This window comes from Solanum tuberosum, unplaced genomic scaffold, assembly GCF_000226075.1.
Source record: "Solanum tuberosum cultivar DM 1-3 516 R44 unplaced genomic scaffold, SolTub_3.0 scf00477, whole genome shotgun sequence".
NCBI classification, from domain to species: Eukaryota; Viridiplantae; Streptophyta; class Magnoliopsida; order Solanales; family Solanaceae; genus Solanum; species Solanum tuberosum.
In genome coordinates this window covers 37,480-59,450 of record NW_006239397.1, presented here as the reverse complement: position 1 = coordinate 59,450, position 21,971 = coordinate 37,480, and the positions used below count along the sequence as shown (strand labels likewise).

General features: G+C 34.6%; 2 protein-coding genes and 1 pseudogene across 3 annotated transcripts; 1 reads left to right on the top strand and 2 right to left on the bottom strand.

Moving 5' to 3' along the window:
* Nucleotides 1-882: 882 nt before the first annotated feature.
* On the bottom strand, nucleotides 883-1,783 carry LOC102592990 (thaumatin-like protein; annotated as a pseudogene).
* Nucleotides 1,784-7,053: 5,270 nt separating this feature from the next.
* On the top strand, nucleotides 7,054-11,932 carry LOC102592658 (uncharacterized). Of its 2 annotated transcripts, none has more exons than XM_006364055.2 (10): nucleotides 7,054-7,226; nucleotides 7,327-7,444; nucleotides 8,608-8,735; nucleotides 9,255-9,394; nucleotides 9,508-9,576; nucleotides 9,950-10,088; nucleotides 10,375-10,437; nucleotides 10,514-10,557; nucleotides 10,963-11,181; nucleotides 11,681-11,932. In XM_006364055.2, exons 1-9 carry the CDS (start codon nucleotides 7,136-7,138, stop codon nucleotides 11,047-11,049), a joined length of 879 nt encoding a protein of 292 aa, XP_006364117.1. In that variant the 5' UTR covers nucleotides 7,054-7,135; the 3' UTR covers nucleotides 11,050-11,181; nucleotides 11,681-11,932. The 2 variants fall into 2 exon arrangements, with proteins under 2 accessions (XP_006364117.1, XP_015159290.1); XM_015303804.1 differs by having other exon boundaries at nucleotides 11,666-11,932.
* Nucleotides 11,933-14,882: 2,950 nt separating this feature from the next.
* LOC102602129 (probable DEAD-box ATP-dependent RNA helicase 48) lies at nucleotides 14,883-21,270 on the bottom strand. The gene is made up of 10 exons (XM_006364081.2): nucleotides 20,149-21,270; nucleotides 19,951-20,057; nucleotides 19,634-19,689; nucleotides 19,316-19,540; nucleotides 17,515-17,721; nucleotides 17,214-17,297; nucleotides 16,950-17,045; nucleotides 16,600-16,815; nucleotides 15,902-16,084; nucleotides 14,883-15,376 (listed from the first exon to the last, which is right to left on the bottom strand). The coding sequence occupies exons 1-10, from the start codon at nucleotides 21,240-21,242 to the stop codon at nucleotides 15,146-15,148; spliced, it is 2,499 nt and encodes an 832-aa protein (XP_006364143.1). The 5' UTR covers nucleotides 21,243-21,270; the 3' UTR covers nucleotides 14,883-15,145.
* Between the last annotated feature and the right edge of the window lie 701 nt (nucleotides 21,271-21,971).

The window sequence follows — 21,971 nt, the reverse complement described above, 5'->3', positions numbered from 1 at the left end:
ACTCATTAGTCAATAAATGGTGCTTTAACTATAATTGAGAGGACACAAAAAAGAGAGTGGGAGACTTTTGACTTTATGTACCATGAATTTATAAATATCTAAGCGTAATATATAGAAAATGAAATATCCTCGGTTTATTTTTACTTGTTCATAAAAGATTCAAATATGTCATTGAACTTTGAGATGAAGCTTATCTATGTTATTCGTTTAAAGTTTTGACTCATTTATGTCATTTTTGTTTGAGAAAAGCTCATCCATGCCATTATTTGTAAACTGAAAAATGTTTCGGTTTTGCAAAATCATTTTTTACGTGGTCAATTATGATTCGACCACATTATTAATCAAATTATTTTTTAAAAGAAAAAGACTCAAATATGTCGTCGAACTTTGAGAAAAACTCATTTTTGTCATATGTTTAAGGTTTGGCTCATCTATGTCATTTCAGTTTATAAATAATGACATGAATGGTCATTTGCTCAAATAGATTTGTCATAGATGAACCAATTTTTTAACGGATGACATAAATGAGTCTTTTGATCACAAAGTCCGATGACATATTTGAGCCTTTTCCCTTTTAAATATAGATTTTCATGACTTTTAATTATCACTTTTAACATATCAAGAATACTCTCATTATATTCGTCACGAGGATATTACTTTGTAGAACATCCACTAGAAAAAAGATACTAATTAATCACTGAATTGTTTGCTTAAAAAATCTTGAATATGTAAACGAGGTAAAATTTGTGGAAATAGAGATTAAAAGCACGTGAATTAGGTTCGATCAAACTTCTTTTTTTTTCTTTTGGCTAAGTCAAGAAAACAAGAACAAATAGGCTGAATAGTTAACTAAGCAAAGAATAAGAATTTTGAGAACTAAAATGTAAAAATTAGATCTTTATATTCTCAATATAATGATTTACTTACATAGAAATTTCAAAAGTCCTAATTAAGAAACAACAATTAAAGAATAGGCATATGTTTAATTTATGGACAAAATACCACTTTATAGCTAGTTCCACCGGGACAAAGGAAGGTACTAGTTGAATCATCCATAGGATAACTATAAGAAGTTGAACATCTATCCTTAAAGAACCTCGAATAGTTGGTCGGACCACAAGTTACAGACGTGCAACAATATTCGGCCGTCTTGAAAACAGTACAAGGATTGTTGCATCCTCCAGGAGTCCTTAATTCATTCGGACACTGTCCTATGATGTCCGCGGTGCATCTGATCCTGACAGAGCACTCATCAGCGGATGCTGGACTAAATTCCATAGGGATGTTGAAACCATCAACAAGAGATATGTCCAAGAAATCATTATTGTTGAATTGGTTCAACGCGTATTCAGCCAAAGTGACTGGGGAGTAGTCCATTGCAATCCCCCGTTTGACATTGACTACGGCCAAATGTGTTAAAATTGCAATTGGTTCGGCCCCAAATACGACCTTTTTTAGTTGAGCTCACGGCTGTGATGTCTGGCTCGATTTTCCATGTTCCACCATACTCGAGTGGTCGTCCCCCACCGGGGACGGCTGCAGCCCATACCGTGAAGGGACAATTGTTTCGTATTTCTATTATTGTGTCTGCTTGTGTTGAGAAGACGTAACTAGTCATCACATAAAGAAATATGAAGAAGGATTTGATGATATGATTTCTCATATTTGCTTTGAGAATTAATTAATGTGACAATAACAATGAACGAGAGAGATCGAATTTGTAAATAAGGCTGGCCAGCTAAGAACGACTAGTCAATATAGTTTACTCATTAGTCAATAAATGGGGCTTTGCTTGTAAAAGACTTTGACTTGGGAAAAGTTATGAAGAATCATATAGAAAATAGAGGTAATATATTAGGAGATAATGATCAAAATGGTTCTTGTTTATTTTGGTCCTTGATATATTTTAGGTATTTGAAATAGTCCTTCATATATGACAAAATATATTCAATTTAGTTTTTTATCCAAACTTAACAATATACCCCTTAAAACTGTTAAATATAATGGTGGGGCCTACATAACTTACAAAATTCATCATTATTACCATCTTTATTAGCTCAAAGAAAGAGTTTCATGAATTATAAAACACCATATTCTCTAACATCTAACCACACAATTACAAAATAACTCTCTCTGAAGTCTGACATGTGAAATTTTCATGAATTCATCACAACAAAAGACACAAATAATTTTTAGAAATTTCACAATAGAACAGTTTCAAATAGATCATAAAGCATTAGCAGAAAATACAGATTGCCCTCATACTTGAAAAATAATCATCTACTCGTGCTTTAGATTGGTATAGCGTATATTGCCAAAAGGCATACAATCATTGAGCTATTTTCCACAAATCTGGCAATAAAACATAAAAATATAAAATAATAATAATGGGAGATCAGTAGGGCAAAAAAGAAAGGTGTTATCTGCCACTGTTCAATCAGAAACACGGACTAATTTCGTTCATCATATCTCCCAACCTTTTTACAATAATTATTTTGTAATTGTGTGGCTAGATGTTAGAGAAAATGGTGTTTTAGAATTCATAAAACTCTTTCTTTGAGCTAATAAAGATGGTAAAAATGGTGGATTTTGTAAGTTATGTGGGGCCTACCACTATATTTTACAGTTTTAGGAGGTAAATTGTTAAGTTTTGGGTAAAAGACTAAATTGAACACATTTTGTCATACATGAAGGACTATTTCAATCACCTAGAATTAGGGTTGGGCATTCGGTAATTCGGTTCGGTTTCGGGTATTTTTTTCGGTTTTTTGATTTTCGATTCTTGTACAACGTGTACCGAACACCGAACCGAATTATTCCGGTTCGGTTTGGTTTTTTTAGTTCGATTCGATTTGTGTTATTTCGGTTTGGTTAGGTTTTTTTTTATGGGCCTGCTTAGTGGGCTTTTTAATATTTAAAATTTTACAATTTTTTTAGGGCAAACCACATAAATCCCACTAGTTTAGGTCTTAATTATTAAGATTCCCAATAGTTTCAAATATTACTTCATGTACCATATTTTATGCTTAGGATACATGAGTCTGAATCCATGAGATACATGTATCTGCCGAATTTTAAAATTGAGATACAAAATTTATTTATTTAAATTAATTGTTTGGAACTAATTTCCCTAATTAGAGGAGTAATTGAGGATTTTCAAAATACATAGATAATTAATTTCATTTTATTATTCTTTAATATAGTAAATTCACTAATATTATTAATATAAGATAAAAACATGTATATCTTGGTAATGCAATTTGATTAATTTCAAATTATTACTCTTAAAATAATAAATTCATTAATTTGATGTATCTATTATCAATATATGATGTATCCAACAAACTAAACACTTAGATACATGAGTGTCATGCAAGTACATTCATATGTATCATAGAAGTATCTAGCATTAATTTCATGTATTTGTTATAGGTATCTAGTAGTGATTTTATGTATCTCTCTCTCTCTCTCTCTCTCTCTCTCTCTCTCTCTCTCTCTCTCTCTCTCTCTCTCTCTCTCTCTCTCTCTCTCTCTCTCTCTCTCTCTCTCTCTCTCTCTCTCTCTCTCTCTCTCTCTCTCTCTCTCTCTCTCTCTCTCTCTCTCTCTCTCTCTCTCTCTCTCTCTCTCTCTCTCTCTCTCTCTCTCTCTCTCTCTCTCTCTCTCTCTCTCTCTCTCTCTCTCTCTCTCTCTCTCTCTCTCTCTCTCTCTCTCTCTCTCTCTCTCTCTCTCTCTCTCTCTCTCTCTCTCTCTCTCTCTCTCTCTCTCTCTCTCTCTCTCTCTCTCTCTCTCTCTCTCTCTCTCTCTCTCTCTCTCTCTCTCTCTCTCTCTCTCTCTCTCTCTCTCTCTCTCTCTCTCTCTCTCTCTCTCTCTCTCTCTCTCTCTCTCTCTCTCTCTCTCTCTCTCTCTCTAATCAAGACGCACTCTGAATTAAAGTTTTCTATGTAGCAGTTACTTTGATTTGATCTAGTTATAATGAACAATACAAAATAATATTTGAGTTCAGGAGAATTTGTCGGCCATGGTGATGATATCTTGAGAAGAAGAGAGTAAATTAGCTATTGTTGGAATGAAATTGTACGATGAAATTCTTGAATCATAAAGGAGGAGACATAATTGAGTGACAATTATGGGAGGGGAGAATTAAGAGATAGTGGTTGATTTGGAGTGAATGAGTTAATTAAGCAGATAATTAATCAATCCTAGTTTTAAGATATGTGGGTATCTAATAATCTAATTGTATTTTCAAATAATATATTAATATATGGTATAAAATATTAAAAGTGGTAATATATGTAATTGTTTGAAAGTAAAGATAATATTAGTATATATAATAGTGATGTATGTCTAATAAGGTAGTTTATCCATTTTTTTATTTGATTTTTCAGCTTAATGGGCTAAAAATAGTTACATTGTTATGTCATAGCAGCTGCAATATTTTGTAAAATAACACCAAAGAAGATACCATAAGTCCAATTTGTCAATCAGTCATTAGGCATTAACACCAAAGAAGCTCACATCTATGTAGTAAATTAAAATAACACCAAAGAAGCTCACATCAAAAGTCAAAACGAAGTGCCATACTGCCAATCTTACATTAGGCATTAACACAACAAATTTTTAATTCACAATGTCACTAAAACACACAAATTTTTAATTAACAATGTCACTAAAACAAAGTGCATTGTAGTTAGTGTCTTCACAAATACAATGATCAATACCTAATTGTGGTCGTCGGTCAGCAGATGGTGGTCGCCGATCGGCTGCTAGGTGATGTTGGTCGCTGCTGCGTGATGTTGATCGCTGGCTCGCTGCTGCATGATGATTGCTGCCTGCGTGGTGCGTGCTGGCCTGCTGCGTTATGGTCGGCCGGTCACCAAAAGACGTGGGAAGTACCGAAGGGCGAAGTGAAAAAGAGTCAAAGACTAAAGGCTGATGTGCGGCTGAGGGCTACTATGCTAAGAAAAGCTGAAAAGTTAAAGTTGGACCTAATTTTACCTATTTTTATTTAATATTAATAATATTATAAATATAGTATAATATATTTCGGTACACCGAAATACTTAATTATGCAAAATTACATACCGAAAACCGAATCGAAATATTGAAAAATACAAAAATATATACCGAACCGAAAACCGAAATATCGAAATCAAAATATCAAAATAATTAGGTTCGGTTCGGTATTTCGGTTTCTCGATGTTTATACCCAACCCTACCTAGAATATATTAAGGACCAAAATAAAGCAACCCCAATATATCAAGGACCATTTTGATCATTTATAATCTCTAACTTTATATTTGTACCATGTCGTTTGATAGAGTGTATAAAAATAATGTTAAATAGAGTGTATTAGTGATGCTTGCATTAGCAATGCATGTATTAGTTAGGCCTAACCCATCGGTGGCCCCGTAAAGTTGACACTAGTTTTCACTTAGACATTCTAACTAGACTTTGTTCATTTTAGACACCTCATGTCATGTCTCGCTGTGTCATTTTAACACTTTTTGCTGACATGACATAGTGAGTGTGGTACACTCCTTACCAGCGCATGATCGAGAGCTTATTTAACCTTTTTTTTTTCTTCTTCTTCCCCATTTTAGCCACCATTTTCTATAACTTAAACTCCTTCCATGGAGAAATGGATCTAATGGTACTACAATACCAAGAGATTTCAAGCTTAAACAATATTTCTTATTTTGTTGTCATTCTTCCTCCTCAAGATGTTTTGAAAATAATTGAAATACAAAATTCTTTTTAATAGGAAACTCTATGTTTAGATTTGAAGATATAATTTTTATTTGAAGTTCCAAGTAAGATGAATTAGTTTTTGCAAAGAGATTATGCTTTCGTAAAATATTTTTTTCTAAATAATTAAATTACTATGAAAGTATTTTGGAGAAAGACAATCTAGATTAATGGGGAGAGGTTGGGATTCGGGGGGTGGGGGTGGGGCTACTAAAAAATCATTATTTTCAATATATATGCCACGTGTCTTTATTTAATTAGTCATTTTAACATGTCATCGGCGAGTGTGTTACACACACCTTGCACACTTGGCTGATTATAAAAAAAGTGTCAAAATGACACACCGAAACATGACATGAGGTATCTAAAATGAACAAAGTCTAGTTGAGGTGTCTAAGTGAAAGTTAGTGCCAACTTTAGAAGGGGCCCGATAGGTTAGGCCTATTAGTTATGCTTGCATTAATTATGCATAGATCATTTTTATGCATTGTTTGGTTTGATGAATTAAATATAGAATGCATTGCATTAAAAAAAATTATTTACAAAGATACCCTTCATTATTATGCTGGAATAGATATAAAAAAAGGTATGGTATTGAGGGGTAATTGGGTCGTGTTAATGCATGCATTAAAACCATTGCATTGCTAATACCTAGAAATCCATGGTATTAGCAATACACACCTTAATACAATATGGAGTGTATAACTGATGCAAACATTAGTTATACATAGGTTGGAAAAGAGTACCAAACAAGGTTAATGCATGCATTATTTTTTTAATACACTAGGCTAATGCATGTATAGAGCTGAACAATTAGACACATGCGCCTTATATGACGAACTGATTTGTGTTCACCATGTACGTAAGACGTTGTGTCTATTTGTTCTATTTGTACACACCCAAAAACTGAAAGTCATAGTCTCATAGATACCAACTAAAATCAAGTTAAAGAGCATATTTATGTATTATATATATATATATATATACCCTCCGTCCACTTTATTTAGATGTCCAATATTATTAACGGTTTCTTCATTTGAAAAATTAAGTCAATACTAAACAAATAGCAAATAAGCTACATCTATCTTTGCCACTAATATAGTGCAGGGAGTGATTGAGTTTTCCCCAACGAGTCATAAAATCCCTCATCTTTCTTTCTCTCTATTTTTATTTGTTTAGTATTAACCACGCACACATAAAATGCTAAACTATTAACCATAGGCTTAATTTCAAAAATACGAATCTTTTCTGTTAAATTAACCGACAAAATAAACAAGTATATTTAGCGCCATTCCATTTTTCCTAGTCCACCCATTTCACTGCTAAAGTATCTCAATTTTTTTATAAATGGAACAATGAGCGTTAGCCTTTACTCCACACAAAATCAAAATGCAGATTCATCATACTCAAACCCTAATTTCTTCTCCTAAACCCTTCAATTTAATTCCTTTTTCAGTTAACAAAACCCCCAAATTGAATGGTAATTTTATATTAATGGATTGTTCAAGTTTCAGTTTATGAAATTGCAATTTTCTATGGTTTTCCATACTAACTGTTAATTTCCTCTGTTTTCTCTGCAGTTGCAGCTTTGGGTAGTCGTGTTTTGAAGGCAAATCATGGATTGCGAAGTAAGAATCGCAATGTGATATGCTCGGCTGCTGATCGATGGAGTTTTGATAATGATGCGAAACGGAAAAGGTTGGTGTACTTTAAATCTTCTTAAAGTTTTATACTGATGCTGAATTGTGAATTGGATGTAAAAAAAAAATCATATGTTGTTGCTGCATTCAGTAAGAGATTGATGATTTTGGAATGTAGCTTTATTGTTTGAGTCTCTATAATTAATATATGACTTCAGTAGCTTAAATTTATTTAATCAAGGATAAGTTGTCGTGCTAATGTGCAATAGTCTTCTGGTTTATTTGAAATAAAATGTTAAAGGGGAAAAGGATATTATGTACGTTTAATTTGATAACAATAGAATCACCCAATGGTGTGACCTAGTGGTTGATGAAGTGCGTTGAGAACCATGAGGTATCTCGTTCAAATCCCAGTAGAGACGAAAAGAAAATACTAGGTGATGTCTTCCTAGATGTTCTAGCCTTGGTGGATAGAGTTACCAGATATCTGTTGCTGGTAGAAGGTATCCTGTGAAATTAGTCGATATGCAAAAGTTGGCCTCGACACCATAGTTATCAATTATTATTTTTTTGATAACAATGGAAAGATTCTACATTTCTCTTTTGTCTTGCACAGTGCACTGTTTTATACTTATCTTGAATCTTTAGATCTTAATGAGTCTTGCATCAGTTACCTTTACCTTGAAAATTCTAGATTGTGATATTCATCTCCACATATTTAGTGTAGATTTGATTTCCATTGCGTTTTGTTCATATTTGGCATGGGGATGAACATTTAAGAACGTTTGCAATGAAAGATGAGTATAATTAAAAGGGTAGCCCAAATCCAATGCATCTTGTGTTCACATAGAGTTTGGGGAAGAGTTACACCCCAAGGAGTTGTAAAATAGGCAACCTACCCAGACCCGCTTTAGCGGCTAATTCCACAACTCAAACCCGTTATCTATAGGTTGAAGATTTTTTTACTCATTGCTCCAAGTCTCCCCTCCAAAGATGAGGATAATTATAAGAGAATTTTCATGAGAGAGGAACTTCCAGCAATTGTTGTAATACTGGGTATAACTTAATCAACTAATCTTCCATTTAACTTTATAGAAATATTCAATTTCTTTCAGCCGTATATCCCAATCTTGAATGTAGTTTGCATCTTGTTATTGTTTCTTTTTGTATTATGTTTTCTCAAGTTGTTCTTGAAGAAACAACTTGCTTTGCTGCTTGCAGAAAAGTAGTTGAACACGTGAGTCTGATCAAAGGAAAGGAGGACTTATCTGAAGTACAAGAGAAAGATATGCTGGACTACCTTTATACAACCCAATATCAAATGGGTGGCATTGTTTCCATCTCATTAGGTCAAAGTTACTTCTTGTTTGACTTATACAAGATATAATAAGGGCTGTGAGTTTTTGCTTTAGTTGTGCTCAATGAAATATCACTCGAGTTCTTTAATTTGTTTTACTTTGTCTGGTAAGCGCAGTATGAGTTCTATTAAAAATGTAGTCAAGTCCTAGGCAGAAATACAGAGGAGTCTAAACTTTTTTCTTAAGGAAAATACTAAAACTTCTCCAAAGTCGAGTCGCAAAATGAAGAAAGAGATGTATATGTAGGAAAATAAAATATCCACTTTATTCAGAGCAAATACAAAAGTACTGCATATTTTCTTGGAGACATTCTTTATGTAATTTGACTTCAATTGTTTGGGTTAAATCCCTATGCTTCTCATCCTGAACAATCTATAAAGCTTGTTTTACTCGCAGAGAAGCTTCACTTCAGTCTTCCTTTCAAGTTTGTTTTGCATGAAGTAGGGAAATGATGCCTTTTGTGGTGTGTATTTTGTAAATGTTTGTTTTATATTTTATTTCCTGCTGTAGGACGCGTCTCTGGTGGGAATGATGATAAATATAGCCACGGTATCTACATGCGCTTTCAAACAAAGAAGGATCTATTGAAATTTTATGAGAATCAATTCTATGTGGGTGTCCTTAGGGACCATGTTGTGCCTTACTGCCATGTATGCCCTAACATGTAAAGAACAAAATCCTCTGTGCCATTTGATTTGTATACTTTAGTTGCGTTGCAGATGAAATCCATATCCTGAAACTTTTCAGTTTTACATGTTGACAGGAGATTATCAATGCCGACTTTGAGTCCGAAGTAGAAGATGACATGCTGTCAATATTTCGAAAAGGGGAGGTTGAAACATATCCATTTATTTGAACCTCGCTGGATGTTTGAACTTTGTAGTTAGAGTTGTTATTCCTTTTGGCCATCCAATTGACTTTTGTTCTAATATACTTAATGCGGAATAGGCTAATCACCAGACTTCTTCTGAAATAGGTCAATTATTGATTCCCAACAATGAGGCTTACCCTCATACTTATAGATTTTCACTCTTTAATGTCTACTACTTGGTGGTTTTCAAATTTGACAAATGAGATTTCTCAAACAATCCTACCTATCTTTCTCTTGCCCGTCTTTCAGTAGTTTTAGTAATTTGCAGAAAGCATTAGTGTGCGGGTAGGTTCTTGGTATCAAAATGAGACATATGATAGTCTTTGGGTGGCAGGAGTTCAACTATGGTGTGGAGCTTGTACTTCTCATAGCATTTGGTAAGAGTTCTTTGGATGGTCCTGCCGAAGATGCTTTGCTCGCTCTGTCAAAGCTGACAATGGATTTCCCATCCTTGATTGTTCAGGCTACTATCGGTATTCCTGGAATATTTTACCGATGACATTCTTATCTGTAGATTTTCCCCAATTGACATGCTTTATTTTCTTTTTTTGTTAGAAGCCATATGGAGGCATATTTTTGAAATTAAAGTTGGAGATTAGATATACTTAATAACCTAAAGGGATTTTATTAATCCGTTTACATTTGATTATTTTGTCACTGATCAGATCAGCATTTCCTGTCCACATCACTTGTTCCCCTGGTTCTATTTTCTCTGTCAGTTCCCCAGCACCTCATAGAAATATTACTTCACATTTTCAGGTTCAAATTTTAACATTTCCAGTGCGGAATATACTCATGGTGTAGTAATACGGTTTCTCTCTAGTGAGCTCTCATCTTTTTTTCCTTTAACTTGCAATTTGAAATATTTCCAACATCTAACTGTGTATTTATTCATCAGCGGAGGCCTTCCAGATGTTCATGAACAGTTCAGAATATAATAATGTAAGTGCGCTCAATCAATGGCAGGTTATCCACTCTTGGAATCATTAGCATATTACATTATTTGTCAGTTGTAACAAAAGATATTCCAAAGGAATCACTCTCTAACTTAGTTGTTCTTTAGCAGAAAAGTTCAGATTATCTTTTAGAGATTTAACATACAAGATTCCGATGTTTATATTTATGTTTGAAGCCTCTTTTAATGTTTAGGTTAAAATATAGATTAAGTTTGAAAATAACACTTCCTATAGCATGGCTTGATTTACTATTATGATAAACATGCCGAGATCATTGGTTTAATGATTTTGAAGTTTAAAGGAAGCTAGAAGTAGCTTTGGCCTAAATTTCATGACTTGATGATGATGAATCTAGTTGCCAAAATCTGAACGCTGTGTTTATTGAAAGCAGATGTGGAGATCTAAGTTTCGGCCAATTGTCCAAAAACATCTTTCTGTTCATTTTTCGATTGATCCAGTGGGCACAGAGCTTATGTAGCAAAACTTTCACCCCATTGCTGGTTCACTTGAGCTCCTTTGACCTGAGTTACATATAAAGCATTTAAACATCTTATTTTTTATATTGACCAACCGCGGTGGCTTTGAGATGCCTCTTCCGGACAATCAGCAGGTTAGCATCTAAATCACTACATTATTTAAATTGTGTTTCAGCTTTGCCTCATCAACTACATTATTTAGTGATTATGTAGTATCTTTTTATGGCTTTTGCATCATTTTTCTGTTTTAACTGAACTGGAATTAATCTCATCCAGTTAGTAAATACACTGTAATACAACATTTTCAGTTGCGTGACATACATGCTATGTATAGGGTAGTATATAAATACAATGGTGTGTGTAATCTTGTGGTCGTTAGGCTCCAGTTACTTACTTGAAGATCTTGTGGGAAAGCAAAATGAGTTGACTTATTCGGACATTCTACTAAAGATTTTTTTCCAGAATGTTGGAAATAAGCCTCGTTGAAAACCCATCTTTTTAGTTTTTATCCAGGAGCACACTAGCAAAACCATGTATCTGTCTTTTAATTTCGAGGATCGAAGAAGTCACTTTTTCAGATCCATTAAATAATTTTGCATCTTGTGTTTCTCATAGCAGACATAATTCTCACAGGATAGGGAAAAAGTTAATCTTTCGATTGCCTCATATCAAGATTGTCATCCGGAATTCACCTCGAAATACTTCAAAATGAAATGTTGGACTGCTTGGAGAACTTACTAATTGAATCTTCCTATGTGGATGTACAAATTACTATAGACTATAGTACACCCTTGTTTATTTTTTCTAATTTGTATAATAATATATCCGATGGATCGAAAAGCTAACTGGCTTCTCCACCAGTAAGGCTATTCTTGCTTAAAAATTTATTAACCAGTCTTAGAAAATAAGGAAGAAATATTTAGCTTACTGTCTGCTTTCGAATCTAGTTAGTTGACTTCTTTGCATCAGCTGCAGCTTTTGTTTTGAATGGACATATACTTTAATCAAAGTGGGTGAGTGATCCCAATGTGATTGGTTATTAGCTACTCCCTTCATTCAATCGGTCCGTCTTACATTCCTTTTTAGTCTCTTTAAAAAGGGATGTCTCTTCTTCTTTTTCTTAGCAACACATGACATATTTAAGACCACAAGATTAAAGTGCATTTTGATACATTCTACATATCTGTAGATTAAGAGCACAAGACTCAAAAGTCTTATTTACTAGCTTAAACTCCGTGTCAAGTCAAAATCAGACAAACAAATTGAAACGGAGGGACTACTATATTAGAAATTTATCTTTTGGCATGTTTCTCTCCTTTCATTATCTATAGCCTTTTATTATTATCTTAAAGTTGTGTAAGTTACAAAAGATATATATTTTTAAAGATCACATGATAACTGGATCAAGATCCCCTGCCAGAAAAGAGCAAGTGCTGCAGACTGCAGTGTATAACTGAGAAGAAAGTACTAAGGCAACTTTTTACATTTAGTTAATGAATACATAAAACTTCAAAAAACAAAAGGCAAAAGCAAGGAGAACAAAAAACTTCTCTCTATACAGTATTACTTGGAACAATATGACACAATTAACTGCAAAACCTGTGATTTTGTAGAGACACTAAGATGCGTGAAGAATACAATCAAATCAATTCAATTGTGTAAAGGGTTTGGTCCTCCCGGAACGGCGTGATTTGAAACTCTGTAGCTTTGTTTAATATCTTCATTTCTTGATGTTTTAGGATCTGATGCAGAGAGATGCCATGAGTACCTGGAATCTAAGTCTCTGTATGTTTGTTTTGTTGTTGTAGTTGTCATTCTTTGGATGTTATGGCAACTTGAGAATTGGCTCATAATGAGTATCGCCATGATTAGTAGTAAAATTGGAACAGAAGGATATTGAGCTTTCATGAGTATATGATGATTGGAAGTAGAAGTGATTTAGAAAAAAAATGAGATTATTCAATTGTGTAGACTGATGAGTTGTCTTATTAATATGCATTGAAAAACATATGGTGTAGACAAGAGTTGAATTAAAAAAAAACACTAGCTAATATTGGCTTGTGTAAAATGACATTTGTACCCTCAAAAGAGTTTCATTGTTCATGGTCAACAAGTTGATGCACCTTTTTTTTTATTTCCCCTCCGGTGTCTGGTACCAATATTGGAGCCCGACTAATCTGAATTCACGCTGGGAAGTCTCAGATTGGGGTAAATCGCTTCCTAACAAAGGTAACTCTGTACCTAGGGATCGTACCATTCGAGCCCTTTTTATCTTGACTTGAAATTGAAGTGGGAGCAAGTTTCAGAAAGGATCTTAGAGTGTCTAGGGTTGGGCCAGGAGGGTCTCTTAATGCCTTTTTTTTTTTTTTTATCAAAGTTACTTCACCAAAGACTTGTCAGGAACTCTGGTTAAGGATGAATGAATACTTACTAAGTTTAATGCACCTAGTTAAACTGTTCATCTTGTTGTGTAAATGCTGAAAAGGGGGTTCAATTTATAATATGTTGCAAAGTAAGTAGTATTAGGGTCTTCGAGTTGGAATTTCCGACTATAAACAGGTCTAACAAAGAAAGGTCAGAATGCCATTAGACGTCTATTATTATTGATGAATTCTCTAGATATTCTATCTCAATTATATATGCCAGCACACTATTAGCCTATTAGGAGAGTCAATAATACTATCTGTAACTGCGATTTTCATATATTTATAAACTTTTTTATTCTAAAATGAGTATGATCTATAGTATTTTATGTACTTTCTAACTATGCAAATTCTGTTGTAAAAATAAAATAAAATAAAAATTGTCCAATTAATAAGGAAATCAGTCTTGGTGAATTTTCTACTTGGAATACTACATATTTTCTTTAATTCAATTCATCAGAATTCTTTTGTGTAATTTTGAAGAAAGAAAAAAAATGGGAATTTTAATTATATGATTTATATTTATTCGTAAGGATGACTAAGCTGATACATCGGATTGCTCAATGTATATCCAAAGAATAGCAACTCCGGATTTCCGAGGGTTCCAAGAAAAGAATTGTCTAAAGGAAAGAGGATATGAAATGAATTTTCATTTTTTTGTGGGATATTGCATGTTTGAGAAGACATAGCATCCATATGAAAACAACATTTCATTTTCAATATTTGTTACTTCTGTAACATGACGTCATCTTTGAGCCCATTGGGCCCAATTATCAGAACTAATTCGTTCACAGGGTCCACTTAAATAAACTCAGAACAGTAAAAGGTTTGGTTCTTTTCAAGCAAAACGAATTCGAAATTTAAAGTTTATAAATTTTTATAGCAACTTTAAGTTAACATGTACTAATAAACAAATTCATTTATCGTAAAATATTTATAGATATTTAGTAAATTTCAATATGTATATAAGATCAAGTCAAAAGTTACTAAATTTTTGTGATACCGTAAGTTGTACTTTAGATCCGCTTCTCAAAACAGAAAAAGAAAGATTGATGAGTTGTCACTACAATGCAATCGTGCTTTTTTATTGAAATTTTAAAAGTCAAAAGTTACTAAATTTTTGTGATACCGTAAGTTGTACTTTAGATCCGCTGCTTGAAACAGAAAAAGAAAGATTGATGAGTTGTCACTACAATGCAATCGTGCTTTCTTATTGAGATTTTAAATTTCACGTGTCTTACCATTTCACCACATCGTATCGGCTCAAGTTGGACATTCAATTGCTTCAATTTGAATTATCCGGAGAATGCAATGCCCTACCAAGTAAATAAAAGAACCTGAATAGACGAACTTTGGCTTATCTGAAAAATTGGAAACATAAACTCAAAACCATTAAAAAAATAACCCAAGAATTAAGATTACCTAAATTTATCATGAATTAGGTCTTTGCTGGAAAGGTTTACAGAGAATTTATTCAGCACTCAAATATTTACATTTCATTTTTCAAGAAGATTTAATACATTCACAAGATGTCCAAATAGACGGTTCAAAAGACCAAATACAAGTCCCGCTAATGTTGTTTCCTGACGCCAAATCAACGTTCACCAGAACTATGGATGCTACTACTCTCCTCTAACATTATCATCTCTTTTAACGTAAGACCAAAAACCCTGAGCTACTTTCGTATCCGGATGCCAGGAACATCTTTCAATCCCATCTTTAGAGCTGTTCTACGGAATAGTGAAGGAGGCTTTTGCAAACCAATAGACTCGCTAAAGTGGTTAGCTAACTCGACAAGTGTCGTCTTATCTCTGCCTATTTCCCTGACAGAGTTGTAATAACCAAGCCAAGCGTGATAAGCTGCTTCTTTGACACTAGTGTCCATCTTTTCCATTGCTTCTTCCATCTGCAATTATCATATCATCAAAAAGCTAAAAATGATTTCCAGAAGTAAATGAAACAGTTAGTTTCCAGTGGGTGGGGGCGGGCATGGGATAACACTCCTGACAAGAGTCTACAGCATCAGTACTACTAAACGTACTCCAAACAAAAGTGTGGTGACATCCTTGTTCAGTTTGTTTGTGATGATAGGTGGAAGTGTTTAAGAAACTCGGAAAATAATTCATCTACAATACCGACTTCAGGTTGCCAGGCACAAGAAATAAAGTGCTTTACAATCACATTTAACTGAAACCAAATTTAAATGCTAGTGGCTTGGAATAAAATCAAGAAAGGGACTTCTCAAAAATCCTGCTCATACAAAAAACAAAAAAAATTACCTCGTAGAAGTCCAGCATAGTAATCAGAGATCTTATTATAATCCTCTCTAACTAGTGAATTTCCTTTATTTTCCTAAGGTGAATGGGGAGCATTTTGTGTTCTACGGCCTATCAGTGCATAGAAAAAAGAATGAGTGTACAAAGCAGCTAACCTTGACTTTAACACGAGGATCAAGATGTGGAACTGGCCAGTTTTCCATGGGGAGGTCTTTTATGTCATCCAAGAAATATTGTTCCCAAGGCGCAAGCAACAGGATACCTTCTCCTTCTTTGCCTTCTCGCCCAGTTCTTCCAAGCCGGTGTATATACTGCTCTCGATCAACAGGAAGACCAACCTGATAAACAGAAACATTCCCATGTAAGATATAGAGGAAGGAAAAGGAAACAGCCCCACAAAAAAAAGAAAACAAACCAAGTTCCCACATAATGCACATTCCTTGATTATCAGACCACCGAATTGATCATCACTTCGCAAATAGGAGAAAACACTTTAGATGAGAAATGATGTGAATAGTGACACTAAAAATTTGAAGGATGGCAAAGTTGGAGAGAAAAGAGCCTAAATAACTTGAGCCTTCGGATTATTCTTTGGTTGACTACTTCAGGTTTGTGAAAGAAGTTTTAATAAACAACCTCCTTCAACAAATTGGAGAAGTACTTTATTTGACTGTTAATTTTTTCCAAGGTCATTTTAGGAAGATATTGAACCCAAAATTATTTAACCATTCCAAGAACAAGAAGTTATAGCATTTAAAAGGAAACAGACTATATTCAAAAGAAGAGTCAAAAATAATGTTTGAACTTCAAGAAATATCAATGTGCATTATAAGCTCTCTGAATTGCCATATACCTGAATAACAAGTGTAACATCAGGATAATTCATCCCTCGAGCTGACACATCAGAGGAAATAAGAATTACACGTTTTGTTTCCTTGAATTCATCAGAGATTCGAGTACGATAAAGTTGAGGTTTTCTGGAATGGATCTCTCTCACATTCATTTTCATCTCGCGGAAGAGGGAAAACATGAGGGATGTCATCATAGCTGTTGTACAAAAAACAATGACCTGTATGACATTAAAGTTCAAAGAAAATTAAAAAAAAATAGATATGAGAAAATAAACATCACAACCAAAAAAGCAGATGGTATTACGAAAAGCTTCAAAAGTACAAATAAATTCTAACATTAAGAACTAATTACCTTGTAATCAGGCACTTCTGAGATATGGCTTGCCAAAAGATGGTGCACAAGTTGAAAATGTTGTTCATGCGGTGCAACTAGATAAAATTGCTTAACCTGTTTATAAGCCCATGTATTTAGGATAGATATTACTGAACTCAAAAAATATGACCATATTGCAAAGAAAGAAATTACACTGAATCCAAAAAATAACAGTCTAAATTTTCTGTAAAGAAGCAGGAACCTATTCCGTATCTTTAAGCGAAAACCAAAATCAACGGATACCTTTGGATTCGTTTCCAGTCCAAGCCCCACTGTATCAACATAGTCATATTCTCTTTTCAGAACAAGTTGAGATATGCGACGGACCTGCATTTTCATAACATTTCTTTCAACCAGCAGGAAGTTTACAAGTTCTAACACACCAGAAAGACCTAAGCTCTTGGATTACATAACATCAGTCAAATTCTTTTATTATAATGGTGTTGCACCAGATTGCACACACTTCGACTATCTAGTGGACAGCCTGCTATTGCCCACAGTGAACCTTTTACAATATTAACAAGAGGAAATGAGGAAAACTAACCTCCTTCGGGACAGTAGCTGAAAAGAGTAGGGACTGCCTTCGTCGAGGCAAGCAATCAACAAGTTTCTCTATGTCTTTCCGGAACCCAAGGTCCAGTAAGTGGTCAGCTTCATCAAGTATTAGCATCTTCAATCCCATTATTCGTGTAGAGAAGCCAGACTTGTTCTCAATGTGATCTAATAATCTACCAGGTGTTGCAACTATAATCTACAGAAATAGCAAATGCAACAATGAATTTAGATGCAGCTAAATACACAATAAAAGACAGAAACATGCACAAACTCCTTGAGAGGTCAGCTAAATGATAGAGAAAAGAAACATTCACAAAACTTTAGCAGCTTTGAACCTGAAATATAAATATTACTGCATGAAAAATAGATTTTGATCTGGTAGTAAGATTCTCACTTAGGTTGAAAATGTCCCAAGTTCAATTCTCAGAATTGCCCCTTTGATTATCTAGCCCTAGTGTCGCATGGAGGAAAATTGTTTAATGTGAATTTGGTACAACAGAATAGCAGATGAGAGAAACAAAAGCTTCATAAATGTGATACCAACTACTGAGATTTATACATGGTTGTGTTCGTACATTTACATCAAATCTGGTGATGATTTGACTATATTATGACCAAGAATAACAGATTGATTGGGTATTTGATTTGATTTTAAGTTTTGTTTCACACACACATATATATTTATGGAAAGTATAAGAATGCTTTATTATTACACGAGATATCTTATACAACAACATACCCAATATAGTCCAACAAAGTGAGGACTGAGGAGGATAGAGTGTATGCACACATTACCTCTACCTCACGATAGAGAGGTTGTTTCTGATAGACCTTCGGCTCAAGAAAAACAATCCACAACAATCCCAAAAAAAGAAGCAACAGCAGTACAAGAAGCAACAGATAGTAACAGAACAGAAACTACAAAAAACAATACACTAATCGGGGTATGAGAAACAAGATACAGTAACAGAAATCGAAAGACAAGATGCTACAAGAGCAATACTACAACTAATTATAAACTGACAACAAGACAACACACGACTACCTACTAACCTTCTATCATAATTTGTGTCCTCCACACCCTCCTATCTAAGGTCATGTCCTTGATAAGCTGAAATTGCACCATGTCCTGTCTAATCACCTCTATCCAATACTTCTTCGATCTACCTCTACCTGTCTTGAACCATCCATAGCCTACCTCTCACACATCTGGGATATCCATGCATCTTCTCCTCACACAAGATATCTTATGAATAAAATATTGAGTGTTGATAAAGAATTACATTTTATTAGTTTGAGTTCAATACCTTCAATTAATATATATTTATATATGTCATGATATACATTTATACCGTATCCTAGCAGCCGTATCCGCACTTGGGTCCATACCCCCGGATCCTAACACTAGTACTAACAGCTTGACAATCCAGCTAGGCACAGCCAGGTCAGGCCCCATTGTACTGTATTTTCTAGTCAAACGGCAGGTCCAGGCCAAGTTTGATAACACTGGTACTAAGATGCCGCCCATAGCTAGACTGTCTAGTCTCTGTTTCTAAACCTAATAAGCAACTACAACTAATGAGTCGAGATAACAGACTTGCTATACTACACATCATTGGAATATTTTGCAGAACTTGCACATATCTTTTGTTGTACTCCTGTTTAACAGAAACATGTGTACATTTCTCAATGTCATTCTCAAAATGCAAGGGAAGCAAATCATCCACATTGAATTCATCTTTTACCATAAACTGAAAAAATGTCCCAATACAGATAAAATGCATATATACCTGGCATGGATCACACTCTAGGCGTTTCTGATCTTCTTTGAACCGTGTCCCTCCAACTAGAGTCTGCACACCAATGCCTTCATGGTACTTTAACAACACATTAGCTTCAGCAGCTATCTGACTAGCAAGTTCTCGCGTGGGACAGAGAATAAGTACATCTATTGGCGGGACCCTTTGGGCACTCTTTTTACGTGAGGCCTTCAGAACTGTTTCAATGGCTGGAAGCTGTTGGCCTTTAATAGAAGTAATAAAAGAACAAGGAAGTGAAAGATGCAAATAATCTGCAGGGAATCACATAAAAGAGAAGAAATAATTTACCAAAAACGCAGCACTTTTGCCTGTGCCTGTCCTTGCTTTAACTAAAGCATCCTTTCCTGTAATTGGCAAAAGCAAAAGTGAGAACTAGTTCATTCATAAGAGATACTAGAGGTCCAATCTTGAACCTGCTCATCAGTTAAACTTGTTCCAAAACATACATCCTACACACACTGGATTCATTTTTTCAGACAGCACAAGGCTCGAAAAATCAAGGAATGAAACATGACACTCATTTATCAAGACTGTTCATATGATGAAAAACTAAATGTTTACAGCAAATTAATATCTAAAATATTTTAGTATTAGTAATAACATACCCTCAAGACAAGCAGAAAGTGTTGCCTCTTGCACTTTAGTCATTTGCACATAACCTGCTGCAGTAAGGGCCTTGACTGTCAAAGGAGATACATCATATTCATCAAACCTAATCGATCATACGCCACAGTGTCACTGAAATATCATTAAATATGAACATTTTGCAATGTCTAGCGGCACACTGAAAAATCATTTCTTACCTTTTAGAGCTAAGTATCGTTTCCTTCTCGTCTTCTTCGGTTTCAATTTTCTGCATACTCCGCCCTTTAACCTCCTTCCTTATCGCCGCGACATGCAGTGATAAATCATCTTCATCTTCCACAAACTTCAATGGAACTCTCTTCTTTGTCTTCATATCATACTTCCCTAGAGCAGCACTACTCATCATCTTTACACTCCCTCTTCTACGTCTTTCCTCCTCATCCTCATCCACCTCAGTATCTTCATCATCGTCTTCATCAGTTGACTCCTCAGCTTTCGGTCGAAACCTTGGCCATTTTGTTTTTCGCTCATCACCCTTCACCACCAATCCCACTGATCTCGACTTATCCTCACTTTCCGAACTCTCATTTCTAGTAAAATCCAATTTCCTCAACCTATTCCCATTCATTCTATCTACAGAATAGCATCTAAAATTCAAAAATCCATTCAAATTATTCACATTTCTATTCTCAGTATTACCCAACCTCCATCCAAACATTAAAAATTTGTTTTGTCTTGACCAACTATCCGAACAAGCTGGATTTCTAGTCCTACAAATTTCCGCAATAACATCCCTAACATTCGTACAAAAATGTCTAGCTTGCTGAAAACTGTAACTTCGAGGAACATCACTAAACTTAGTATCTCTCAATTTCCGCAAATCAATAGACTCACTAATACCTTGGCTTTGTTGATTTATCTGCGGAATATTAACCGGTCCGTCATCTTCATTCCACAAATCCTCAGCACCTTCCTTCATGAACCGATCAGCTAGACCTCTAATATGGTCTTGTGGTGAAACAGGGCTATAGTTAGGCTGTTGTTCATTGCTCAAATTCGATTGTTCACCAGAAGAAGTGAGTTTAGCTCGGATTTGAGATCGGATTCGAGCCTGATAAAGCTGCTTCTCTTGATCAAGGAGTCGGTTTTCCTTGTCGCGAGCTTTCTTCTCGTGGAGGCGCTTCCATTGCCATTTGTTGAGACCGCCGGGGAAAGTACGGGGACCGCCGCCCATTGAACGGAAAATAGTGAAACTGTGATGAAGAAATTTGGAAGCTTTTCGATGAAGAAAGAAATGGTGATACTGATTCATTTGCTGAAAGAAAATTGGGGATTTTGGGTTTTAGTTAGGGTTTAAGCCTTAAGGAGGATTTGTACTTTGACCCCTTACTTTTAATATAATTACATTGACAGCCCTAATTTATTTATTCTTTCCCTCGTTTTAGGATGGATCAATAGTGTTCTTATTTACCTTCCAGCGTGATTCGTACTCTTAGGGTCGTTTGCTACGTGGATAAGGAAAATAATCTAGAGATATCTCATGTTTAGTTTGAGGTATTAGTTATTCATGAGAGTTTTTTTTAGAATTGTGGTGTCTAAGCTAGTTTTCGTGCATCTCAACAACTTTCATGGGATACATGTCATCTCTTAATAGCAACATGTATCAAGTAACTTTGTCCACCAAAACTAGGACATATGAGAAGAAACCATTCAATATTTTTGTCTCTGCTTAAACATTAGAGTTCATTGCCCTTAAAACTCCATTGACTATTATAATACTATATCACACCCTTGAGTTTACTAGGTCACACCTTTGAGTGTCTAAGTTTGAGATTATTTTATTCACTATACGTATAAAAAAAATGGAATTACTATCTCATGGATATCTCATCTAATGAAATATCATCAAAGGACTCATAAAGTATTTTAAATTAAGTAAACATATCATTCATTACCGTTTAACTTTCATATGTTCTTACCATTCAATTATTAATTCAAATGGTCTCTAATTCAGAGATAATTGCTACACCCTTAGATGATC